General features: G+C 37.8%; 3 protein-coding genes across 11 annotated transcripts in view; all 3 read right to left on the reverse strand.

Annotated features, from left to right (window-relative positions):
• Window positions 1-520: 520 nt before the first annotated feature.
• yeats4 (YEATS domain containing 4) lies at window positions 521-3,204 on the reverse strand. 2 transcript variants are annotated; one of them, XM_041977027.1, is made up of 7 exons: window positions 2,906-3,204; window positions 2,003-2,122; window positions 1,844-1,910; window positions 1,623-1,717; window positions 1,363-1,452; window positions 1,140-1,227; window positions 521-959 (listed from the first exon to the last, which is right to left on the reverse strand). In XM_041977027.1, the coding sequence occupies exons 1-7, from the start codon at window positions 2,909-2,911 to the stop codon at window positions 790-792; spliced, it is 636 nt and encodes a 211-aa protein (XP_041832961.1). In that variant the 5' UTR covers window positions 2,912-3,204; the 3' UTR covers window positions 521-789. The 2 variants fall into 2 exon arrangements, with proteins under 2 accessions (XP_041832961.1, XP_041832960.1); XM_041977026.1 differs by lacking the exon at window positions 2,906-3,204 and adding an exon at window positions 2,330-2,617.
• cpsf6 (cleavage and polyadenylation specific factor 6) lies at window positions 2,036-19,770 on the reverse strand. Of its 4 annotated transcripts, none has more exons than XM_041977023.1 (11): window positions 19,658-19,770; window positions 18,334-18,543; window positions 18,090-18,193; window positions 17,642-17,787; window positions 16,721-16,897; window positions 15,180-15,287; window positions 13,993-14,488; window positions 13,719-13,834; window positions 12,975-13,128; window positions 12,684-12,882; window positions 2,036-2,122 (listed from the first exon to the last, which is right to left on the reverse strand). In XM_041977023.1, exons 1-10 carry the CDS (start codon window positions 19,715-19,717, stop codon window positions 12,696-12,698), a joined length of 1,758 nt encoding a protein of 585 aa, XP_041832957.1. In that variant the 5' UTR covers window positions 19,718-19,770; the 3' UTR covers window positions 2,036-2,122; window positions 12,684-12,695. The 4 variants fall into 4 exon arrangements, with proteins under 4 accessions (XP_041832957.1, XP_041832958.1, XP_041832956.1 ...); XM_041977024.1 differs by lacking the exon at window positions 2,036-2,122 and adding an exon at window positions 4,007-6,362 and having other exon boundaries at window positions 17,648-17,787; XM_041977022.1 differs by lacking the exon at window positions 2,036-2,122 and adding an exon at window positions 4,007-6,362.
• A 1,576-nt stretch (window positions 19,771-21,346) lies between these two features.
• Window positions 21,347-24,661, reverse strand: part of cacna2d4a (calcium channel, voltage-dependent, alpha 2/delta subunit 4a) — an 84,730-nt gene continuing 81,415 nt past the window's right edge. For 4 of the 5 annotated variants that reach the window (XM_041977630.1, XM_041977629.1, XM_041977626.1 and 1 more), the window contains 5 exons: window positions 24,557-24,577; window positions 23,930-24,050; window positions 23,277-23,392; window positions 23,080-23,162; window positions 21,347-22,952 (listed from right to left, as the gene is read on the reverse strand). In XM_041977630.1, coding sequence (XP_041833564.1) covers window positions 22,860-22,952; window positions 23,080-23,162; window positions 23,277-23,392; window positions 23,930-24,050; window positions 24,557-24,577 — 434 coding nt within the window. In that variant the 3' untranslated portion in view covers window positions 21,347-22,859. The remainder of the gene's footprint in view (window positions 22,953-23,079; window positions 23,163-23,276; window positions 23,393-23,929; window positions 24,051-24,556; window positions 24,578-24,661) is intronic. The other variant, XM_041977628.1, reaches the window with a different exon arrangement.

Consider the following 24,661-nt stretch of genomic DNA (forward strand, 5'->3'; position numbering starts at 1 on the left):
TCAGTTGTTTCAAAACTGGAGCAAGGTTGCTCATTAATATTATTCCAATCAATTTTACAAGTGACTTCCAAATTTAAGATCCAGTTCAAAATCTTTCTTTTCATCCAAAAAGCCTTAAAAAACTTGGTATCTAAATACATTTGTGGACTTTGGACTCCTTATACTCCTGCCAGATTTACGAGGTTCTCTGATCTTCATTCACTGTTTGTTAACTATATCTGACTTCGAGTAATAGGCTTTGTATCGTTTTGCCTTGTGTGAGGTTTCTTGCTTTCTCATACCTTAAATTTTTTCACCTGTCTTTTCCATCTATTTTAGACTGTTTCTACATTTTAAACCATTTGCTGACATTTCTTCTAATGTTGAAGTGATTGTTTAGCTGCATTTTTATGCAAAGCCCTTTTAAAATATGCAATATAAATACACTCCCCTGGTTAGCTTTGAGATGAACAATTTGTCTAACAAGTTGAGACAAATGCCATCAAATCTAAATGTCAGCATAAGAAACAGACATAAGTAGTGCTTTAAAAAATTTTTATATAAAATGGCCAGTAAAAAAAAAAAAAAAAGCAATTCAATTGAAAACATTAAATGAAAACAATGTTATGACATCATGGAATCTTTCTACAGAAAATTATTATAGTCAACTTCCAGTGCGTCGTTGGAACTGGTGGAGACAAGTTGAAAAAAATGGTACTTGTGTGTGTATTGGTCGTTCTAACCCAAACCACCAATCTACTACCAAATGTGAGACATCTACATTTCCGTGTGTGTGTATTTGTACATCTTTTAGTGCTCTTTATGATCTCCATCCTCCTCCAGTTTCCTGATCTCTGTCTTCAAGTGGTTGATGTTTTCTCTGCTGGCTTTTAGTTTGTCTTTCAACTCCGTGATCTCCTGACTTGTTCTCCTTTTTGCAGCTTCCATTTTCTCCTTTGTCTTCTGTTCTTGCTCACCAACTGTAGACAAAAACAAGAATGCATGAAGAAACACTGAAGAGATAGCCTCACCCACAGTGAATGCCATTTTGAAAAGCGCCACAAAATTTTCTTTGTGCGAATCACTGTGGTCAAATTATAACCAAGTATCAACAGCACGTGCACACACTTGATTCCACATTTAAATATAAAAGTACATACACTCCGTCTCATGCTTGTAGGCTCCCAGTGTAAGTTGTCTTGATGTAGTCAGTAGCTGCTGCATCATGGCAGTAGGATCCTGAAAGATCTGGGGGAGATGAACACATTTAAAGAAAAGCATGTCTATCAATTACTGCACTTTATCACCTAAAGTCATATTCAGAAACACACAAAAATACAGTATTGGCTGTGGTGACACATTAGATCGTTAGAGGACCTGTACCATTTCATCATAGAATTCAGAGACAACTGTCTTCTTAGGCATGGCACTGGAATCTGACTGGAACAGCTTCAACAAATGGTACAGAGTCACCTTTGAAAACAAAAACAAATCAAACATACAAACTGAGTGGTTAAACTCAAAAGCCACAGTTAATATAGTCTATCAAATATTACTCTTTTCAAATTATGTGAAAACTATTAACCAAATAAGTACAAATCAGTCCCACCATTTCCCCCTTAAAGAATTATGACAGATCTTACTGGTCTTTCATTGGGATCAATGAAGAAAATCTTGATGATGATCTCAAACTCCCCCCAGCCTGTCTCTGTAATCTCATATGGGGGCTTAGTGACCACTGAAGAAAGTAAATTAAACAGGCTGATTAATGAGTTGTATTTAGTGTGTCATATAACTTTTACATGCAATTCAACATTATAAATGACACTCCTTCTGATAATGCTTTTAACAGAGATTATCTCACCTCTTAACGGGTTACCATAGCTCTCATGTAGCTTGAACTGTATCTTCTTCACATATGCCGACATGTCCTGTGAGAACATTTTAATGTGTTTACATAAAATAAAGTTGTGAACCACAGTGCCAGCATCTAATCGAGCTAGGTTCCTTCTGAGTGCCTTACCTCATTTCTGTAAGGCTTTACGTAAACAGACCACTGGTGTGTGTGTCCGTCCTCTTCTCTCTTCTTCCCAAAGTAACGGGCAACATTCCCAAACACAATAGGCTTCACTATCGTCACTCCCTACAGTAAAACATGGCACGCAAAGAGAGAGGAAAAGACACAAGAAATGTTATACTATCGACGTAAATTCAAAACAATGACAGAATCACCGACAATGTTGATTTTCCTACAGTAAATAATTTTATTTAAACCAACTGTTCAACCTCAGCTATTTAAACCAGTAAAAATTCACAGCAAACTGTCGCGAGTACACTGAACAGACGTTACCTTAACGCGCCCCCCGGAATCTGGACCAAATTCACTCATCTTTTTAAACATAGTAAGCCTAAGAAAAGTTTGGGTTAAATCTTTAGCACACCCTAAAGGAATTTTATCATCCCGCCGTGTTCATATACGATTAGACCTGCCATTTAAGCATTGGAGATTTTACATACACAACGATATCCTATTATTGTGCTCCGTATACTGACACCGGAAGTATTGAGTACGAGATTTTTCTTCCGGTGTAAAAACCAACATATGAACAGAAATGTTCCGCCACGAAAAATAACGTTATAGTTTAACATGCAATCAAAACCACATACTAAAACGTAAATCAAGAAAATAAATGCTAACAGAAAGTTTAACCGAGTCCTATAAAAATATGAGTTATCGTTATATTGTTACTTAAATTTCTCAGTAACGCATCACCTTCAGTACGATGTGATCTAGTAGTCAAATAATCTGTTCTATAAAAGTAATTTAAAAATTACCCTACTACAAACAATGATCCAATGCTGTAATCGAATCCTGGTAATTAAGACGCAAATGTTAAATACGTCTAAAGCACAAAATATTCCATACCTTCATAGCTCGACCTGACCGAAGCTATCCGAACTGTGTGAAGACACTACACGTGGTCTTCATTAAACCAGATACTCGAAACGCATGAAAAAGAAACTGCAGGTCTGACCAGGGTGATGCATTCTGCCCCACCGATCTCAGTACGTTCCCCTGATCAGATTAGAAGTTGTTCGACTTACCACTTCCGTTCTACTTGTTCTATGGGTAGAAGGTAGCAGACATACCAATGACAACTTATATGCAGGGAAGACGCATATCTGACAACTTTGTTTTGTAACTTTGTTGATTTTACAGGTTCAGCAGCCTTTGCCTGGGCCCCTGTACTGGGGTGCACATTGTCAGATCCGTCCTACATCTTGTCTTGCCACAGCGTGGGCTTTAACGAGAATTTAAATGAAAATGTAAAAAGTCTGACCAAATTCACATTTCATACAATCTCAGTCACCCCTGCCATGTTTGCGGGTTACCAATAAGCGTAAACACTTGCTCATTTGGCACAAAACATATTTAATACACGTTTAGAACTCGGCAAGCCTCAAATTAAATCTGGATTTTCTTTGAAAACTCGTAAAATAGACATCTTGGGGCCCCCAGTGGATCCATTAAATTTCTGCAGATAAACAGCTCTTGATGAGTCTCTCTCTACACACACGTGTGTGTATATACAATAGATACCTAACCTGGTCCCTCTGATTCTGTAGTGTAGATTTAAAGTAGATCCACATCGCCTAAAGAATAGTGCAATTTAAATTTATTCTATGAACCTCTTGCCGTATGTTATTAACGCATCATTATTTACATGAACCTCTGACACTTAAAACATGTTAAATATTATGGTAAGGTACGAATAGCCATGGTTTAAAAACACACACAAAAAAGGAGGGGGTGGGGGGCAGGTGTATTAAAAAAGTGTGTTCATACTTCCACTACCTTCCTGAAGTAACTACTCATCCAGCTTTCTTTGTCATGTAATATTTTAAGAACAAATTTATTTTCAGGATTAAGTTTATTCTTTTATAAAACCTGAAAACCCAGAACGAACTCAATTAAGAAGTACTTTCTGGTAATATTTTATAAAAAAGAAACAAAAGAAAACCAAACAGAATTTAAGAGTTTTATTTAAAACTTGTGTGTACCCACCACACCCCTTTCACTGAAGACACATTTTTCAGATATTAGATTTCTAATTATCAGTAAAAAATAAAATTGAAAACACCCCATTTATTACAGCCTTTTGTACAATGCTCTTAAAATTTTGCAGCCCAGAGAAAAAGTCCTGCTCTCCACTGGGAATTCTAGATAGTTTTGACAGTGCATTAAATTTTATTTACCCCCCTTTCACACCTCACAGCAAGTCTCAGAAATAATCCAAATATTGATATTTTATTGCCTCCCAACTTATGAAAAAAATAGCTGGGGCTCTGCAAATACTTAGTTTAAAATGAACTCTATCAAACAATGTAACTTAAATATTAACAAGACTATTTTAAAAAGCTTCCAACTCCTTGTGCAGGGTAAAGTGTCTCATTAGATGCAGCAGAATCATCCAGACTTCTTATGCTCACATTTGCTGTGGATGCAGACCTGAAAACACTTACCTTCAGCACTGCAGAGAGAAGCTAGCACAGAGTGACTGACGGTTTACAAGTTCATGAGCAAATGAATAAACATCCATTCAATACAAAACACACCGTAAGGCAATTTTAATTAGAATTAACTGCAAATGAATCATGAGGGGTTTTTAAAATATAAAAATGCTGCAACTCTATTGAAATCAGCTTTCTAACACTTTTTTGAGTTTCCCATCCTTGGACTGGGGTTTACACATTTGATTTACCTGAAGTGCAGTATTAGTGCAGCTTATGGTCTTGAATGAAAACTGACATGATCGATTAACAAGTCATTTTAACAGTAATAATGAACGTCCAGCGAGTAACACAAAAAAGAGAAAAAGCAAAGTGTTAGCTTGCCTGATCCTTTTTTATCAATAATTCAGCTTTCTGTAACTTGTACAGCGTTTAATACTTAATTTCATTTTATGCATACCTGATCTGAGATTAAAGGCTAAACTTTGGGATGAACAGATTAGACACTATTTCACCACTAAACTGAGTCATTTGTTACAATTTTCCTCAATTTTTATTTCCTCAAATTAAAACTTGTATAGTTTCACAGTCCAAATTCATCTGTATTAACCCATAAAAGCTGAATACAGTTAATTTGTTTTACCCGTTTGGTCTCAAACAGTGGAAACATGAAAGATGTGTCCATCTTTCAAACCTTTCAGACAGCAAAGAATAAAAAACAAAACAACCTGACAAACATGCAAGACATTAAAATGACAGGTGGAAGAATAAAAAGGGTGCTGCATTGCATGGAATTGAACATTGCAGCACATTTCTACCCATTTTTAACAAGTTGGAAATGTCTTAGGAGAAAAACAGTCCTAACACATTAAATAGAACAATGTCTTTCACATTTATAAAACAGACCACAGTTTGGTTTTACCTAATTGTGGTGACGATTGTTCAGTGTAGTAACACATGAATGACACGTCAGAAGCCACTTTGTGAACAGCAGCATGTTGGTTATGATTTAACATCCTTAGCAAACAACTTCCCATAATGTTCTTATATAAACATTTAAACTTGTTCAGTCTATTTATTTCTACAACTACCCATCAGAAAACATTCAAAAATATAATACAACCCTGTTATTTGTCTTACCTTGTAAAAGCTTTTCCATTGAAAAAAAAAAAACAGAAAAAGACTAGAGCTAAAAGTGTCTAATGGAGTGAAAAACATTCTGCAGTCCAAAATATACATTTAATATAAATGAACTAAACATGTAGAGGAATTCACCAAATGCAAAGTGTACCTCAGTTTACATTTTTATTACAACATCTAGTTTTTAATCAAAAGCAGACATTTACAAACATACCAACCATGAAAAGAATAAATGAGAATGAGAGGGAGGGTAGGAGAGAAAACACCAAACATATACCCTATAAAACCTACTCTAAACTTAATGTACACAGTACAGCGAGCCAAAACAAAAGCAAAGATGTAATGTTTGTGTCTATTGTGGGATCTCACTGCTGTTTTGTTTCTTTGCCAAAAAAGCATCACAGGTACTCTTCATTAAAAAAACAAACAAAAAAAAAAAAAAAAGCTGTTTGGAAAGTTTTTGTTTTTACCATCTTTAGTTACCAGGAGCAAAGAAGTTTGGATAACAAAGCCTTACACACATCAGGGTCCTCCATCCACTGCTGAGGCAGACAACAGATAGAGAGAAGGGTGGAGAAGGAGATAAGAGAAATGGAAGGGGGTGGAGGAAGAGATGCTGGCTGTAGTCCTGTCCGGTCATGCAAGGTGAGCGGGATGGAGAGGGTGGGGTTGGTGGTGGTGCACTGAAAACATTCCTCCTTTTCCTTCCTTCCATCCTTGATCCTCGTTAGCTGAAAGGTGTCAAAACGAAGGGTGGTGTTTGGTTTCGAGCCAGCCCAATAGTAAACACTCCCCCCACTCATTAAGACCTCTACACTAGATAACAGCGTACTCCGAGGCTGGGTTCAATTCACCGTCTTTTTGGGTCATGAGCTTGTTGATCATACAAATCTTAGTGACTGAATGTGGTTAGAAAGATTTCTGTTTGCAAACTGGGCAAATAAATGGGTGAATTTTCTTTTAGGAAAGCAAGCTCTTAGTCACCCAGTTGACTGTGTATTGCTCCCAACCCTAGCACAGACACAGAAACATATCATGCACATTTCTGTTGAAAATGTCCAAGTTAATATGAAATCGATCAGCAGCTACACATAAGAAAACATTCATTTATGAACATCCTAAAGATTTCCTTCAGTCACTATTAAAACAAATTGTAACGGTATGCATGCGGAGTACAGCTGTTGACATGTCACGTGTAGGACTCTGACATAAAAAGAGGTTAAATGTATATTTTGAGACGTGGGACAAAGGACTTGAAATTTCTGAAAAAGGGTTGTTGACAGTGAACCTGTTTACATGACCAATAAAACCAGATATCTGGGAGTAATCAGTAATAGTACCGTATTTGAAAAATCCTTGTGTACATTACTAGTCTATTCTGCAGCCTTTCCCAAACTGGGGGTCCTGACCCCTACGGGGGCTCTCAAGATCATTTCAGGGGGTAGCCAGATCATTGTAATAAAAATATAGCCTATATTTATCAAATAAATTTGGGATTTTTATCAAGGCTGTCACAATTTGTTAATGCGAAGAGTTTCAAGTCAAATGAACATGTTATTTTTTTAACACATTGACGCCATGTTAAAAATCTAAACACCAACTTAGTTATCTTCGGAGTCATGGCGAAAAAAGGAGTCATGGGAACCACTCCATTATCAGTTTTATTTCGGAGTTCGTATGTGCACAGTGACATCACTTCCTGTCACTTTCAAAACATCCGGTCTTTGTTGAACATGGCGCCGCCATGTTAGCAATAAGCTCTTAAATAGTTAACAGGCAAATGTTTTACATCAGTGGTTACTAAAGTTTCTGATAGTTTTGCAGCCTTCCTTTTAGATTTTTTTTTTTTGGGTTTCCAGAAATAAAAATTATTACAAGTGCTGTTTTAAAAATTTTAATTTGGCCCTATCTCAGCGTGAGAAGCTGATTTTGGACGGAAGTGACGTAGCTCTTTGCAGATGCGTAAAAGAATGAAAGGAATCAGATTTACAGGTTAAACATGCATGAAGACATCTGGGTATAGGAGAAAAAAATCTAGGTGTGCTAATTTGATATCTCATAATCTAATAATAGCAGTTATCTGATGAAGGATTTTAGATTTTGCCTAATACATGACCACTTGAATTATCTGACTACCCCAGAAATAAGGTAGTGATCAGATTTCTGGGCTGCATGTAAACTGGCTCATTGTTCAGCAAATTTGAAATGCAATGAGCGACTTTTCCCACAACCGACTCTTTTATTTATCAATTACAAAAACATTATGAACTCCAGTGGTTGATAAGACTATATCAATAGAACAAAATTATGTGTAACTCATGAAAGTCAGCAAAACCACTATAGATTTAACCAAAGATAGACTTATTTTCACTGAAATCTGAGGTCTACAAAGCACCAGTGTTAATTTAAAAAATGAACCATGACTTATGCGGTTTTATGTAAATAACTGGGCTAAGACCATTTTTTCCCCTCCTGTAGTTGATTTTCACACATCTGGAGCAAACTGGGCTGTTTTATTTTTAATTGTGTGAGGATATTTACATTACATTGTACAAGTTTGGGTGGACACACGACAGAGCTACATACTGTAAACCTTTAACCACACTGGCAAATACCATAATAACTATACCTTCTTTAGACTATTTTCCAAAGAGGACAAAACAAAGAGTAAGGGACTTAATGGGCTCTAACAGAACAAGTTAATTAATACAACAGCCAAGTGAGCTATTTATCAAGATATATACACTACCGTTCAAAAGTTTGGGGTCACTTTGCCATGGGATTCAATAGAGAAGTGACCCCAAACTTTTGAACGGTAGTGTATATATATATATATATATATATGTGTGTGTGTGTGTGTGTGAAGAGAGAGAGAGCTTAAACCCAATTGAAAAGAAAAGAAAGAAAAAAAAAAAAAAACTAAGTAAGGGGTCACTACAATTTTATATTTCCGGTGATCTAACAAACAACACGAGCCAAATAATAGAATATTTTGCGCTAAAAGAGAAAAAGTTCATCATGCAAGGTACAGAAACCTAGAGGGAATTTGTTATAATTATGGTAGCACTAATGAGAGAAAGGACTGACCAGATAAATGTTAAAAAATTCTTTCAACAGTAACATTTTTTTTTAGAAGAAATGGTTAAAAGTCATTTCGTAATCTCTAGCTTTGAAGCCCCAATTAAGTACTGCTTCCATGGTCCACAAATGCCAAATAGTTAGGGTCGCTATCAAGTACTTCCAGTACAGATGTGACATGGTTTAAATATTCAGTTTTATCCTGTATTCATGGTGTTCGGCCATAGAAATGGTTAACATGGTAGATGGCTGCACAAAAACAGCTTAGCTCATTTTCATGAAATACTGCTATCAAGCTCAATGGAAAATCAACACTATTAATTAGACGAGACAATGTCCATATCCAAAACTTTTAACAACTGTCAAATTACAGTAAAAACCAGCATTTTAAGGAATTTAAATTCAATGGACGTTATTTGAAAAACGTAACAGTGCAGCAGTTTTAGTTAATACAGCATGAAAATGAAACATCAAACCAGGGTCAAGCAGTCCATTGAGTTTGGGGACAACCAACATTTCTTCCTTCTACACGTCATACTTACCTTTTTCTTGTGCTAGAGTTGTATTGATATGTTACTGCCGTGTCCTGAGTCACTATGTCAGCAAAAAAAGCTACATGTTCTCTTCGAATGACCCAGATTCTGTGAAAAATGTTCACATTTTTAACTTAGAGTGACAACTAATGACGATCAACGGTGAAACTAATGGCTTACAGATGCTTTAACTGGGTTAAAATATAAATTGTATTTTTTTTTGTTTAGTACATTAACAGAAATTACTTTTTAGTCATGAGCTCCTATTTCATCTCCTTTGCTTTATTTAAAATTACATGAATGCTAGTTTCTAACCTGTGGGTAAAACTGTTTAACCCTGGTTTGACATTAGCAAATAATCTTATGTTTTAAAAAATATAAATCCCCTGCCTGAACAAAGCCTGAAGACATAGCAGAGATAGGAATCTCAGCTTTTAATACACACTGAATTCTCTCATGATATATGAACATATAAAACAATGTGAAGCATACCTAGACACAACAAATGGCCACACTACATAACGTGATATGCATTCAATTCTCAGCTGTTTTCCAGATTTACAAGCTCTGACATGCTAAATCTAAAGGCATGGAGCAATGGAAAATGGACATATTTGGACATGGAAACGTTTGCCCACCTCCATTTGATCATTTCATTTACACTCCATAAGACATTTTCTTTTTTGTGGCTAAATATTAACCAACAAATGCATTTTGGCATCCACACATTACTTAAAGTCACCAGGCCTTGTGTCCACTGGAGATCTCTTGTGTAATAATGGCCGCTTGATGTGAGAAAACAGATTTGATTGCCATTTCAACTTGAATAAGGTTTTTCCATTCATGACAACACAATGAAGTTGTACAAATGCTGTGCAAATGAGAGGGACAAGAAAAAAAATATACCATGTATAATTCTCAAAATGTTATTTCAAGAGGTTTCCAGTGGACATAAAGTCTTATTTTCCAGGAAAATGTGTTACGTAAAAGGACAGTTGCTTAGAACAAAGGACAGATTAACTCAGGGAGCACTAAGAGATTAAAATCAGCATAACTAACTATTCATTTCATATTGCCAATACAGTTACAAAGTCACATCATCTTGGGTTTTGCTAATATTCAGAATTCAGCTACTCGACAAGTCAAGCCACCCCAAATAATATTTGAGTACAGAGGAAACAGGTACACTTAGAATAAACTGAAAATATCACTTAGGTGACTAACACATGAAGCATAATTCCAGCTCTGTGCTGGAAAATCAATTAATTTGAACTTAGTGAATGAAATTTTCACCTGGAAGCTGAATTAACACGAGAAATATTATTTGGGGTTTGGCACAACTGTACAGAGATGCTGAAGGTCCCATGTAACTGCAGGGCTCTACTTTATAAAGACTGCTTTACATACATTAACACAGAAATCTGAGTTCTTCAGCAGTAAAAAAACATCAGAGCGACACAAACACTATTTCATCTGCAGCTCCAAAAATGTGCTCAAGTCGGTTATTCAACATGCAAGAGACGCAGTGGAAAACTACATCTTCCCACAAAGATCACACAATCATTTACAAAACCCTGAAGCTGAGGATCCCAGACAAGCACCAACAAGTCTCAGAGAATTAACCTCAGATATTACAGATAAATGTAAACAGCAACACACCAACAATGTGCTATAAATATTACTCATGTACAAGCTGGTGAAAAGTAGCATTGGATAATTCATCTATAGTTCCTTCATGACATGACAATGCCAACAGAACGCTGAATGCTCAGACACAAAAATGTTTTACCTCCAGCCAATTTGGGTTTATTTGTTCATTTTTCATTATGTGTCACTAAATGCTGCAGCCTAACTGACAAATATTTACAATTAAATGTTAACAGAACTTGTAAGATCTGCAATAAATGAAACAAACAAAAACAAAAAACGAACAAAAAGACTTAAAATGAATACAGCAGATCTTTTGGATACAAAGCCAATAATAAATCAGTTAAGATAAAAAAATTTCCCCTGATCTTTGCTTAAAACAGCAATGTTTTAAGCAACATTGTGAGACCCAGAATTTAGGCATAGCTTTGGAATACCACAGCAGAAATCACACAAGTATGATTCATTTTCATGTTTTCCATCTAAACCTCAATGTTTACAATGAGGTGCATTATAGAGCACTGCCACATAATAAAAACAGTCAATTTCACAGAAATAAAACGTCAAGAGACACGACTCACATGCAAACATGTGGTAATAACATTGTAAAAATGTCTGCATCCAACATTTAGATATTAACATTTTTAATAAGGATTTACTCTCTCTTATTTATGACAAAGTTTTATATTAAACTACTAAAGTCAGACATAAGGGAACGACATTACTACTGAAGGAACATTTACAAAATAATTTATCTGCTATTGATCAGGTGAACATTCACTTTTTTTCTGTTTCCATTCTAAAAATCCAATCGAAACTGAACAAACAAGCCATGTCGAATGCTGAATTCATACTAAACAGTGTAAAAATTAGGCTTTATTTTGACATCCAGCTCCAGGCAACCCATGAAAAAGCTATCAGATCAAGGATACTAAAAACTAACAGACATGGTAAGTTGTAACATCTACTAAAATGGCTTTTTACCAGTCACTCTGAATAGTAGAGCTAAAAAATTTCTCCATATCTGGTCATTAGCCATAGCTGCTGGTAAAACACAAAATTCTGACAATTTCATATAACTTGATATTTCAAGAGCCCAAGTAATGTATTAGAAAGTTTATCTGGTCAGGCAATTCAGTTCATATATGGATGTACAATTATCAGTGTTTTATTTAATTAATATGCACATGTTCGTTAAGAGTTCACATATTCACAGAATAAAGCAAGTGTGACCAGTGAAATTTGTAATCTACCAGCTGCTGAAGCCTGATAACCAAAAAGTATAAAAACACAAAGTTCATTTTCAAGAACAATCAGTATTTCCTAGTTTTCAGAGTCCAAAAAAGTGCAATATGCAGCATAGCAATGCATTGTGTTTACATACAGTGTCTGAGACTATATACAAACACAGTAATAGCCCATCACACTATATATCCAAAGTCTTACTTACCTTTTACCTACCTCCCACCACACGACTGAGTTTTGAAAGCTTTCCTCTGCTTACCCCCACTTTTCTTCATCCAAATGATTTCTCATGTTCAGAATAGTATCTACTGTAAGAAGTTGGCTTATTTCACGGCTTCTTGCAGGATTTGTTGTTATGTTGGGAGCTTGACCGATGCCATATCCAATTAAAAAAAGAAGGGGTGAGCTTTCAGAAAAGCCTTCAAAACCTGATCTGTGTTTTCCTCTTCTTCCATGTACGTCAGGCTGGCTTAGCCCCAACTAGTCTTTTTCAGTCCAGGTCTAACACAAATGTAACAATACAGAAAAGAAGAAAAAAGTTGCACTCACCTCCTTTCTCTGCTAGCGGTGGCGATACTCCCTCTCTCTCTCTCTTTCCCGGTCTCGATCCCGGTCCCTCTCCCGATGGCGATCGCGCTCACGACTGCGCTCTCTGTAATAATCCTCGTGCCTGTCGCGACTGCGTGATTTGTGTCGCCGGCTCTTTTCCCGAGACCGGCTATGGTCTCGTTCCCTGGAACGTTCTCGCCTAGTGGAGATAAAAACAAATGATAAAGCTGAGTTTGTTATTGGTCTGTTACAGCCTGTGAACTGCTTAAGCATCTCATTTAAAGGCCTTACCTTGAAACAGAGCCATAGCTCTTTGATTCAATACCATGAAGACAGTCCTGCAGCGAACTGATGAGGACCTTACAGCGGTCATCTGCGGAGACTTTGGACTGCTTAATTAGACTAATGGCTGTCACCAAAGTCTCTATAGCGCTGCCATAATCAGCTAAAAAGAACAAAAGACAAAAAAACCCCACAAAGTTATATTAGAGTAATTTATCTTAGTCTCACCATTTGTCACCATTGTGTTCCATGCAGCTTCGATTCCTTTGCTTGTCATTGTTACATCTCTGAGCAGAATTAACATAATCTTAACCATCAACTTGAATTTTAGATCACATCCCAAACAAACTGTTCAAGGAAATCTTCTCTTAATAAATACAAAAGTAAATCTTGAGTTCCTCAGGGTTTTGTTCTTAGAAGAGATACTATTAGATAACATGACATAAATTTTCATTACTACAGATAATACTCCGCTATACTTATCCTTGATCCTTAATGAAACCAATCAGTTGTTCAGATTACAGAGATGTCTTAAAGACAGAAAGGTCTAGATGACCTTTGAAATGAGGTTGTCGTCTTTGCAGCTGAGTGACTTGGGAAGATGAGGTCAATCTATATAAATTCTCTAGATGGCAATACTTTGGCTTCCAATACTCCATTTATAAACCTTTGACCATCCTTTGATTAGCATATACAAAAAAAATTCTAGGACCATCTATTGCTAAAATTGGTATGAAATGGTATCTGTGTTACCTGCACTGGCATCAGATACAGCCCTAGAAATGGCACTTGAGGAGATGGCTCTGTTCCTGTTCATGATCTCCTCAAATTCTGCCTCACTCAGAGGGGTCCGTGATGACTCCATCTCTCTACAAAGTAACAAATAAAAACATCAGTTATCTATAGAACCCATTCAAACTAGTTAAACAACTTAATAACAATTTACTGTGGTGTGATTTAGAGAGATCTTGATTCAGGATGCAATAGTTTTTTTTAGCTGGTTGTACCTGCTGCTGACTGCTCTTACCTGCCTCCTGGACCATAGTCTCCTCTCTCATATGGTGGTGGGCGTCCATATGGGTCATTTGGCCCTGGGGGGCCTCGACTGTCATTAGGAGGCATACTGTTATTACCGGGTGGGGGGAAGAAGGCAGGGTTCACATGAGGAGCTGGTGGTGGCCCACCTGGTGGGGGACCTGCCAAATGTGGAGGAGGAGCCAAAGCCATTGGGGGACCAATAGGGCCTGGAGGACGTGGGGGGAAGGGTCCTGGAGGAGGTGGGCCCTGTTGGGGGGGTGGGGGACCAGGGGGAGGGCCATAACCTGGAGGAGGTGGGCCTGGGGGAAGAGGTCCAAGCGGTGGCTGGCCAAACTGACCAGGGAAGAGAACAGGGGGAGGTGGTCTGTCACCACGATTTGGAGGCCCTGCTAGAGGAGGGGGGAGGCCCTGACCAGGAGGTGGTGGTCCAGGAGGGCCAGGGGGACCAGGTGGACCAGGAGGAGGTCGTGGAGGACCTTGCATCCCTATGAATACCAAGAATCAAGACAGAAGCACATGAATAAATTTTAACATAGTTATTTTGTATTTAAGCTGAATTAACAAAACTCCCCGGAGAATTTTAAAATTAACACAGTTTGTTGCCAAAAATCCCTAAGACACAATTGACAGATTCAAATTCAACATGCAGCACATGTTTGCATGGCTCCATCATTGTCAGTAGTCTGTCATTTCTCTGTATCCTTCATACAGATACAGCATGGTGCTGGTTGTGGGAACTCAAAGCAGGTACAATGACAAAGACAGAAAAAAGCAAGCCAATGCTACAAAAAAGGTACAAAATAATGCTGAAAATTAAATCACAAGGCAGCAGACCAGATGAGGAAATACAGCTGGAGCAGTTTGTTGCAGGGTCTTTCCCTGTACTTTATACTAGACTCATTTTCCTTAATACTTGAACAAGAGGGTACACTGCTTTACAGTGGAAATGGTCCCACAAGTTAACAATTGTACAACTGCACTACTTAAAAAGAGGATTTTGTGACTAGATATAGTTGTCAAACTGTGTAGAGATGAAGATAACTGACAGTTACAGGAAGGTAAATAAAATATCTACGCAATAAAACTCGAGTATTTGAGACAGTAAACAATAGATTCTTCATTGAAAATCTTAGGCATAAGATTAAAAGATCAATCAGATCAGTCGAGGTGTTTCACCTCTGCTATGCCAGCTCCCGTTCCTGCCCCCCGGCGGGAAGGGACTGAAACACATATCCATCAGAGGGCCATCTTGGTGCCCAACCAGATCTGGTCTGATCCCCGAGCCTAATGGGGAAGAAAGCAAACCAATCACAACTCTTCCCTCTATGAAATTCTTGCTCCTATCTAAAGGCCTGACGCAGCCCAACGGGGTGGGGCACCAGCCACTAGGGAAAAGAATAGATGTGAAAAGGGCGGGATGGAGGGCAATAGATGCTTTCTGCAAAAAAAAAAAAAAAAAAAAAAAAAAAAGAAGGAAACGCTATTCTCTCCTACTGCTTTAGCATGGCAGGCAATCCAGGGTCTTTAGAGTTTAAGGTTGGTGGCTTGTCAAGTTAAGCTTTAAGCAAACTGCTTGTCTGGGAATGTTGGATAATGTCAGCAAGCAAAAGACTGTAGCCAAGTAAGGATTTGTTCAACTGGAGGTGAAGTGGGACAGACAAAGAACAAACCAGATGATAACAGAACAAGCAAAGACAAAAAGCCTACCAAGTGAGAAATAAATACGCCTCCAGAAACACATTACAATAGACCAGTATTGGTACCATGCAGGTGTGAGAAGCAGCAATGTGCTCGCTGAGCAGCACAACCAGACAAAAAGCAGAATTTCAATTAAGCCAAGTTTTCACGGCAGCTGTCAAATTAACTGAACTATTTCAACTTCAGCTACGATGCTGTTGTTAAATAAGAAGCCAGCAAACATCAGACATCAAAACTCAACTGATCCATAAACCTCAATAAACACCACCATGTTATGTTATTTACAGTGTTCTTACACTGTAATTAATGACAAGTATGCATTGACAATGCACCTATCCACCAAATTTATACCTATTTTATTATACAGAACTTTGGTCAGGCACGTTGTTGTTTTTAAAGTGCTTTATAAATAAAGATGGTATGGTATAGTGCTGAGACTGGCTAATGACTTAACTCAGAATAGATATATGGTTAAAAAAAATTCCCAAAGAAAACTTTTTTCATAATATTTTTTTCCCAGATTTCTTCAATAAAATTCAAACAAATACATTTTAATCATCTATAATAATTTAACATTATTTATTAATTATTATATATTATATATATGTTATGGCTAAAACTATTCTTTTTCAACGTTGAACAAAAATATGGTCAGGAAAACATTTTTATCACAAGCTCAGGTTTTCTGGTACAATTAAGCCATCACAACCTTCAAGGTGACTTGATTTTTCACAGGTTAATCAGGTAAAAAGAGTTTAAATGTCTAAACTGAGATAAGCAAGCACTGTTGTTACAAGTGGCTAAATTAATCATATTTAGGCCCAAACTGGTAAACTCATTTCTTAAAACCTGGAGTTCTTTTCATACTCATATTATTTGTTGTAATTATTATTTTTTCCACATATTTGTACTTAAAAAAACACACACACACACACAAAAAACAAAACAGAAAACCACCAAAGAGTCAGTGCTTTTCCAACTCAATCACCAACCAGTATAAAACTTGTTTCCAAACTAACCAGGGAAGTGTGGCGGTGGACCTCCAGGCCCTACAGGACCAGGGAAGCGGTCTCCTCCAGGACCAGGTGGTCCTGGGAACCTGCCTCTTCCCCGACCGGACATGGGGAAACCACCACGGGGGCCTGCACCCGGAGGACCAGCTTTACCTTCTCCAGACATCTGACCTGACTGGGTACCTGTGGGGAACAATTACAAACTTAGACTTCCATTTAAATAAAAGACATGTACACAGTTAGGCACATGCAACAGCTGCATGACTAAGCCAACTTTAAACTGACATAATCCATTGTGTTGCAATGTTTACTTTTAGCAGATTTAGGGCTGAGATATATTTGCTGTTAGCGACACGTCCGCGGACGTATCATGGCTGCCATGCATTCCTATTGTTCATTTGGCATGCAGGCCACTCGTGTTGATGCAAGGTAATGTGTCACACGTGCGAGTTGCAATATTGAATTGAACGCTGGTGGTGCTTATGCGAACAAGAGCATGAACATGACAGATCAGAAGTAAACACGACGACGGATATTTTAGAAGACCATCTGTCGGACATTGTCAACAACTATCGGCATTTGTATGATTTTTACTCCCCATCGCACAGTGATGAATAAACAGTTGGCAACAAATTGGAAGTATTTTTGGAGTTGATGCCCCAGAAAAACAGTGTGAATGGTGGATTGACCTTTTCACTATTTTAAAGTCCAAGTGTATACTGCTTCTAGCTTTGACCTCCGGTGTTGAGCATTTTGGCTGTGTCATGCTTTCGTCGTTTGCAGCAAGTATATATACAAACATAGCAGAACGCTGAAGTGTATGCTTGCATTCACAGTAAGTATATCCTAACTCTAAGTCTGCTGGCTAAATGAAAACTCAAAATAATAAATAGATACAGATGCCAGCAGTGCACCTGCACCACTTACTCTTACGTGATTGCATCTCAAACTGGCTGAGAGACTGTTTATTGCATGGCGTGACGATGGGATTCTGACCATGGAGCTCCCTCTTAGACAACAGCTCCATTAACTTTCTGGATGATGCCTCTGAGCCGACACACACAAGAGCAAACCTGGAGAAGATCAGTAGGGAAGCAGAGGACATACATAGTCATATATCTGGAGGGGAACATCCCACCATAATCAGTTGAGATCTGGTGTAGATGGTTTGTATAAAACTGCATTTGACTCACAAAGGATGTGCAGAAAAAGAAAAAGCAGAAAACTATCCATAACAGCAGACAAAGAACAACTGCAAAGAGCTGGCCCGTCATATGCGACATCCCACGCTGAACTTCCAATACACAGCAAGAAGTAATCAATATAAACTCTGATTTACTTTAATTGTGTCAGATAAAAATAACAATGACCTTACCCTTTTGACTGGCCATTGGCTCTATTTTCAAAGAACTTGATTTCTAGCACATCTGTGATGCCTATTGACCGGATAGCTTCAGTCAGGTCCTCATCTGTTGTCCACTGTAAAAAGACAAAAAACATTCAATGAATTAGCACCGATTTGCCCAATTTGACATTTATACTTATTTTTCCTTCTAATATAATCCGAGTTATCATTTGAAATGGTAAAAAAAAAATCTGCTTGGATGACTTATACACACCCATGTGAGATTTCCTATGTAAAGGGCAATCCTTTTGCCTGTGTAAGTGTATACAACGTTGGGAGGGGCGCTCTTTCCTCCCTCTGAGCCACCTGGTGGAGGCAGCGTATCCAGGTAGTCGCGGTCTTCTGGAGCATCTCCATTATTGGCTGATGGCGATATTACATCATCATACAAGTCGATCTGTTCATGGACTGGGTACTCCACTTCCTGTTGTAAGACAGCAGCCATTGAGTCAGATACTTACACAAATGTTGACAAGATAAATAACATACATGTCACCTGTGAATGTAGATATGAGCAGAATCTGCATCACAGCTATCATCATGTCTTTCTTGTTTTTGTATTCTTTTTTAAAATGAAAAGTACAGTGAAAACATTTAGCTTTGTGTGTATGTATATATCTATATCTATATATATTTATAAACATGGACAATTGAGTTTAAGGGACTGGGGATTTGGGTTTCTCTCCACAAAACTTAGTTTAAGCAGTTTAAAATGTCCTTTGAAAATTGTGATGTTATGATACTGCATTATGTTAGCTCTGTTCCCCAAGCTCCCTTTCATCAATACATAGTGGACAAGTCAACATGACTCTCGTCTATAAGGTGTTTTGCTAATAAATATAGAAAGATAATTTAAACCTCAATAACAAAAGTTTATATAGCTTATCTCACACAGAAACTGACAAAAGGGGCGTGTGTTGAGGAAGAAAACATCTACCGCGCAAGTTAATGCTACAAGCTAGTTTCTAGAGGTTAGCTATTTTTTCTTGAAGTAAATGCGTCCTTTATTCGCATATTTACCATTTATGACACTATCAATTTAAAAAAAAAACACATCACTTAAGCTCAATTCAACTAAAACTGTGCGTTCACAAATCTTCAAAACAATGGACTTGCCGAGCACGACCGCCTGAATAACTGCGAGTTTGGCTTAGGCCAGCTAGCTGCAGAAACTGCGTGTATTTAGCTTATTAGCCCGCCACAGAAACCATGCGGAGGCCAGAATGCACGCTGCACTGTAAAACTATTCGTATATACATTTGGAAACACATAATTACATACATACATATGTTTAAGTTGTATATAAATGGCTGCATTAAAAAAAACACAATTTGTTCAATGTTCACACAAGGAATGCAACACCGTTCGGCGATAGCTGAGGTGCAGGCTTGCAGCATGGTGAAAAAGGCCTCCATGCAAATAAAGCTTGCTTGGGGAGCACAACACGCCATTATCTGATTCTAATATCACCAGAAGGTTACGCAAATGTATAAAACACGGAGCTATAGAGGGGGGTGTTGTGAATATAAAATAAATACCTGGTTAAATTCCTCCTCAATTTCGGCGTAGATATCAATTTGATCTGCGCCGTCCGCCATTTTCCTTCGCTCCGTCGCTCCGTCCGCACGGCGGTGCAGAGCAACAGCGAAACCCAAACAATGAACCACAGTGCGGATGCAAGCGCCCCTGCTGGTCATCTTTACTCACCACAACACACAGCAAGAGCCGGTTACTATGATAAAGATGCACAGTTGCCAAATAAACAAAGAAAAGGAAAGACAGAAAATAAATAAATAAATAAATAAAACCGAGGAATAATGCATCCATTGGTGTACATAATTCTGAGGAACAAAAATAAAACCAGGATTCATTAAATGGAATTGATTTCTAAGGATATGAGAATATCAGTAGACAAAAATCCACACACAATCCACTCTGCTTTTAAACTCATTCAAGGAGTCATGAATAAGATTCCTTGGACTGTTTTAACCTCACACACTACTTTATCGGGTAAATGTTGCTAGTACCGGCGGGTTGGACCCGCTTTTGCTTTCATAACTGCCTTAATTATTTGTAGCATAGATTCAACAAGGTGTTGGAAACTTTCCTAAGAGATTTTGTTCCATGATAACATCACACTGCTGCTGCACATTTGTCGGCTGCACATCTATAATGACAATCTTCTGTTACACCACATCCCAAAGATTATCTATTGGACTGAGATCTGGTGACTGTGGAGGTCATTGGAGTACAGTAAACTCATTTTCATGTTCAAGAAATAAGTTTGAGATGGTTAGAGCTTTAATGGTGCATTATCCTGCTGGAACAGAAGATAGTACATGGTGGTCATAAAGGGATGGACATGGTCAGAAACAATACTCTGTTGCATATAAACAATGCTCAGATAGTACTGAGAGGCCTAAAGTGTGCCAAGAAAATATTTCCCACACCATTACACCACCAGCAGCAGCCTGAACCATTGATAGAAGGTATGATGGATCCATGGTGTAGCAGCTTAAATTGAGACTCATCAGACCAAGCAACATTTTCCCAATCTTTTATTATCCAGTTTTGGTGACTTTGTGTGAACTGTAGCTTCAGCTTTCTGTTCTTAGCTGACAAAAGAGGCATCCGTTGTGGTCTTCTGCTCCTGTAGCCTATCTGCTTCCAGGATGAAGGTGTTGTGCATTCAGAGACTGTATTCTGCATACCTTGGTTGGAATCATTGGTTATTTAAGTTAGTTACTTTTCATCTCACTTCCAAATAGTCTCACCAACCTCATCTGACCTCTGACATCAACAAAGCATTTTGGTCCAGACAGCTGGATATTTTCTCTTTTTCTTTGTAAACCCTAGAGATGGTTGTGTATGAAAATCTCAGTAGATCAGTAGCTTCTTAATTATTGAGAAAAGCTACGTTCAGTCACATAAATTGCCCTTTTTTCCCGATCCTGGTCCCTGCTTTAAACATCAGCAAGTCGTCATAAGCATGTCTGCATGACTAAATGCATTGAGTTGCTGCCATGTGATTGGCTGATTAGTTATTTGTGTTGACAAACAACTGTATACTTGCGTATAATGAAGTGGCTGATGAGTATTTGTGATTTTACCCTCTCTGAGGATCAGCCAACTTTGAGACTGCTTTAATTCAAAGTGTTATATTGTATCTTTATAGGTGCACTCGTATTTATCATAGACAAACTTATCAAAACAAAACTGACAGCAAATGAAGTACAAAAATGTGGATTTAATTTCCATCATACTGTACAAATCATTACCTCAGTTAATTTGTAAATGCTATCAATACAATTAAAAGAATACTTTATAGTGGAAAGTGCAAACACAAATGGGAAAGATGGACTAAATGAGTTTCATAACACATGACACATCTCTGAGCCAGTCACTTGAGCAGGCAAAATCAGTCAACTTAAGTTTATGCATTTTAAATTAATTAAAAATATAATATAAAAACATACATGGATACTCACAGGCCAAAAAGCAATGAAATGTTGAAAAATGTAGTTTAAAATATAAAACAGGCAAATATACAAAAATACCCTATGCAGTTTGATTTACTGTATTAGTTTACATTTGTATTATCACAAGATATCTCCAGGTTTCCTCTTTATTTCTCAGATAAAGCACTTCCAAACAATCTTTACAAGCAAATTCAAATCAAATCCATGTTTATGCATCTTTTTTTAAATACAATTTTATTATTTTAAATGTGAATCCAAATATTTGAATTGCACCCTGTAAAAACTGACAACACATTTCTTATTCTTCCTGTGTCCAGGCCAAAAGACAGACAAGTACAGTATGTACACACACAGAAAGACACAAATGATCAAGACAAAAAGGCATACAAACATTAAAAAAAAATCACAGGAAGAAATATTTTTGCAATCTAATCTTAATAAAACTAAACAGGAAGATCCAGACAGAGCTGATGAGCCATTCTATTTAACTATATTGCATCTTAATACTCATGTTATACTGAAGTTATCTTCATTAATTTAGCTTAAATGTGATTGCTAGGCACTGAGCCATTATCTTATCCACTGGCATTGCGATGTTATCCATTAATTGTGCAAATGACCATGTAAATGAAGCAGGAACTCAAGTGTTTCCCTCTTGTACTGCTCTCCTCCCAGTGGTAAATAGTCAACACTTAAAAAAGAAGAAGCAAATGAAGCAAATGAAGTGTAGTGGATTATAAAGCATTGCATGTGTTTGTTTACCAGAAGTGTGCATGCTTGCAATCGCATATATAATATGCATGTGTGTCTGCAATATTCAGCACCATGGGATATGAACAGGAAACATGTTTCTCCCTTGAAGTTTGTTACATGGCCTCTTGTGATTTATAATTCCCTTTTATTAATGACGCTAACACCTTTATCTCTTTTGTCCATTTTCATTCTGAGATGCAAAGCAGAGCATGAGAAAATCACAAAGTGAAAAGTCTCCATGGCAACAAGGTCCCATTAAATTGCTTTTTCTTCTTCTTTTTTCCTTGCAGTTTTCATTTCAGACGCATTGAGTCCCAGGAGCTCACCAAGAAATGCCACATCAAAAGTCGTTGAAGAGAGACTTGGTTTGCAGCCATTGTGAGCAAATTTTGCAGAATCTGTTGTTAAAAAAAAAAAAAAATCCACCAGAGGTGAAAGATATGCAAACTTGAGTATTTTTGACTGCCCCTTTACACGAGAAAGGGGGAAACAGTAAAACTGTCCATCATCAGGAAACAAGAGCAACAATGGATAGACTGATGAAGAGGAGAGAGCCTGAGACGGATATAAAATATGCTCCTCCACAGTCATTGGCGTTCTCCTGCAGGGGAAAAAAAGACAATGACCTCAGTGTAGTTTTTCTATGGCTCAATCCTTCATACCGCTATGATGTGTCAAACAGTAAATGAATGTAAATTTGTAGTGGATTGGAGTAACAAGGAGCTGACCTGTGGGTGATAGGCATGGCAAGATTCAGGGCGCCTGCGAATCTTCTGGGACCTCATCCTGTCACACTTCACTGATGCATTATGTACAGTGGGGTCATGGAGGAATAACAAGCAGAAAAAGGGGTTTTCTCAAAATATTTAAGACCACATTGCAAAAATGGAGTTAGTCTGAATTAAATGTGAAAATGAAAGGATATATTTGACTTCTTTGGCTCCCAGGGTGATTGGTGGGTGCTGTCTGGAGCAGTCACAGTCTCCCTGCACCACCAGCATCAACAGGTTGCTCTCTGGTATCTGTTGCACTACAAACATCCTGATAAAAGACAAAGTTAATGTGCAAAATGTGTCTACAAACCAAAACTACAACAGGAGAACCTCAGGATATGCTCTGACTAAATGAACTAAACACTGTTACTGTATCATATTATCCTCTATATGAGGCTGTAAGCAGTGACTGCAGTGTTATACCACCTTCATCCTCATGAGGGTGTTCACACTCAACTTTTCACAAATCAGACGTGATACTTTTCAAATTTCTTTCTCCTCTTTCCCTCTCTTTTCCTCTCACCTTTGTTTCTGTCACCTAATCTCACCAGTCACTCGTTCTCATTTTCATACTGAGGATCTCAGCTTTCCATAACCCCACGCATCCCGATCTAATTTAGTTCCCCTACTTAATTCCCTTATCCTGACGCTCGTTTACTAATACACACATGCATTCTGTAAACATAGCAGAGCAAAGCTGTAGAAAATGGATTTTGGAGGGACAATTTAATATGACTGGTCTAAGGCTTAAAGAGGACTGTGCTGCTATTTGTGTGTGCATAAGTGCGCACGAGTGTGTGCTTACTTCTGGCATCGTCCACACTTAATGATGCTGTTGGTCTCTTTGACTGACGGCTCGTAAACGAAGCTGGGGTACTCAGTGTCACACGGTTGCAGCACTTCCACTTTCTTCTTATGAGAGTAGGCTAATGGAGAAACGGACAGGGTCAGGTCCTGACGTTAAGAATTTAAATGAGTTTGTGTAGAAATGTATGTGTGGCAATTCTGAAAGTTTGTGACAGGAGAATGAGGGCTGCTGTCTAAAAGCTCAGACTTATTTATTGCTGTTCAGTTTGCAACGTCCTCCAAATAAAACTGAGGCCACAGTGTATGTGTGTGTGTTTAAGGGTGACACGGTAGGTCTGAAGAGAGGCGGGTGAGCCATTATGACTTATCAAAATTCAACATGGCTGATGGTGAAAAATGTTTTTGTGTAACTACTTAAGAATTCCATTAGCCTTAATAAAAGTCTGAGCCTGGGTCTCATTTTAAAGGATTTGACATTTGTGTCTGCTCTTACTGAAAGCCTTATATAATCTGACACACTAAATCTTATTCCGTTTGAAGTGTACTATAAACACTACAGTACACATAAAACACTAAATGCAAAACAGTAGTTCTCTTTCGAAAACACTACAAGACAGATACTCACAGCGACTGTAGGATGGCTTGGCTGAATGGTGGGGTGATGATGATGACATTGAGTGGATTAAAGGAAGCATTAATAAGGGAGATGAATATAATGATTGATGGACCC

The sequence above is a fragment of the Melanotaenia boesemani genome, chromosome 23, assembly GCF_017639745.1.
Source record: "Melanotaenia boesemani isolate fMelBoe1 chromosome 23, fMelBoe1.pri, whole genome shotgun sequence".
NCBI classification, from domain to species: Eukaryota; Metazoa; Chordata; class Actinopteri; order Atheriniformes; family Melanotaeniidae; genus Melanotaenia; species Melanotaenia boesemani.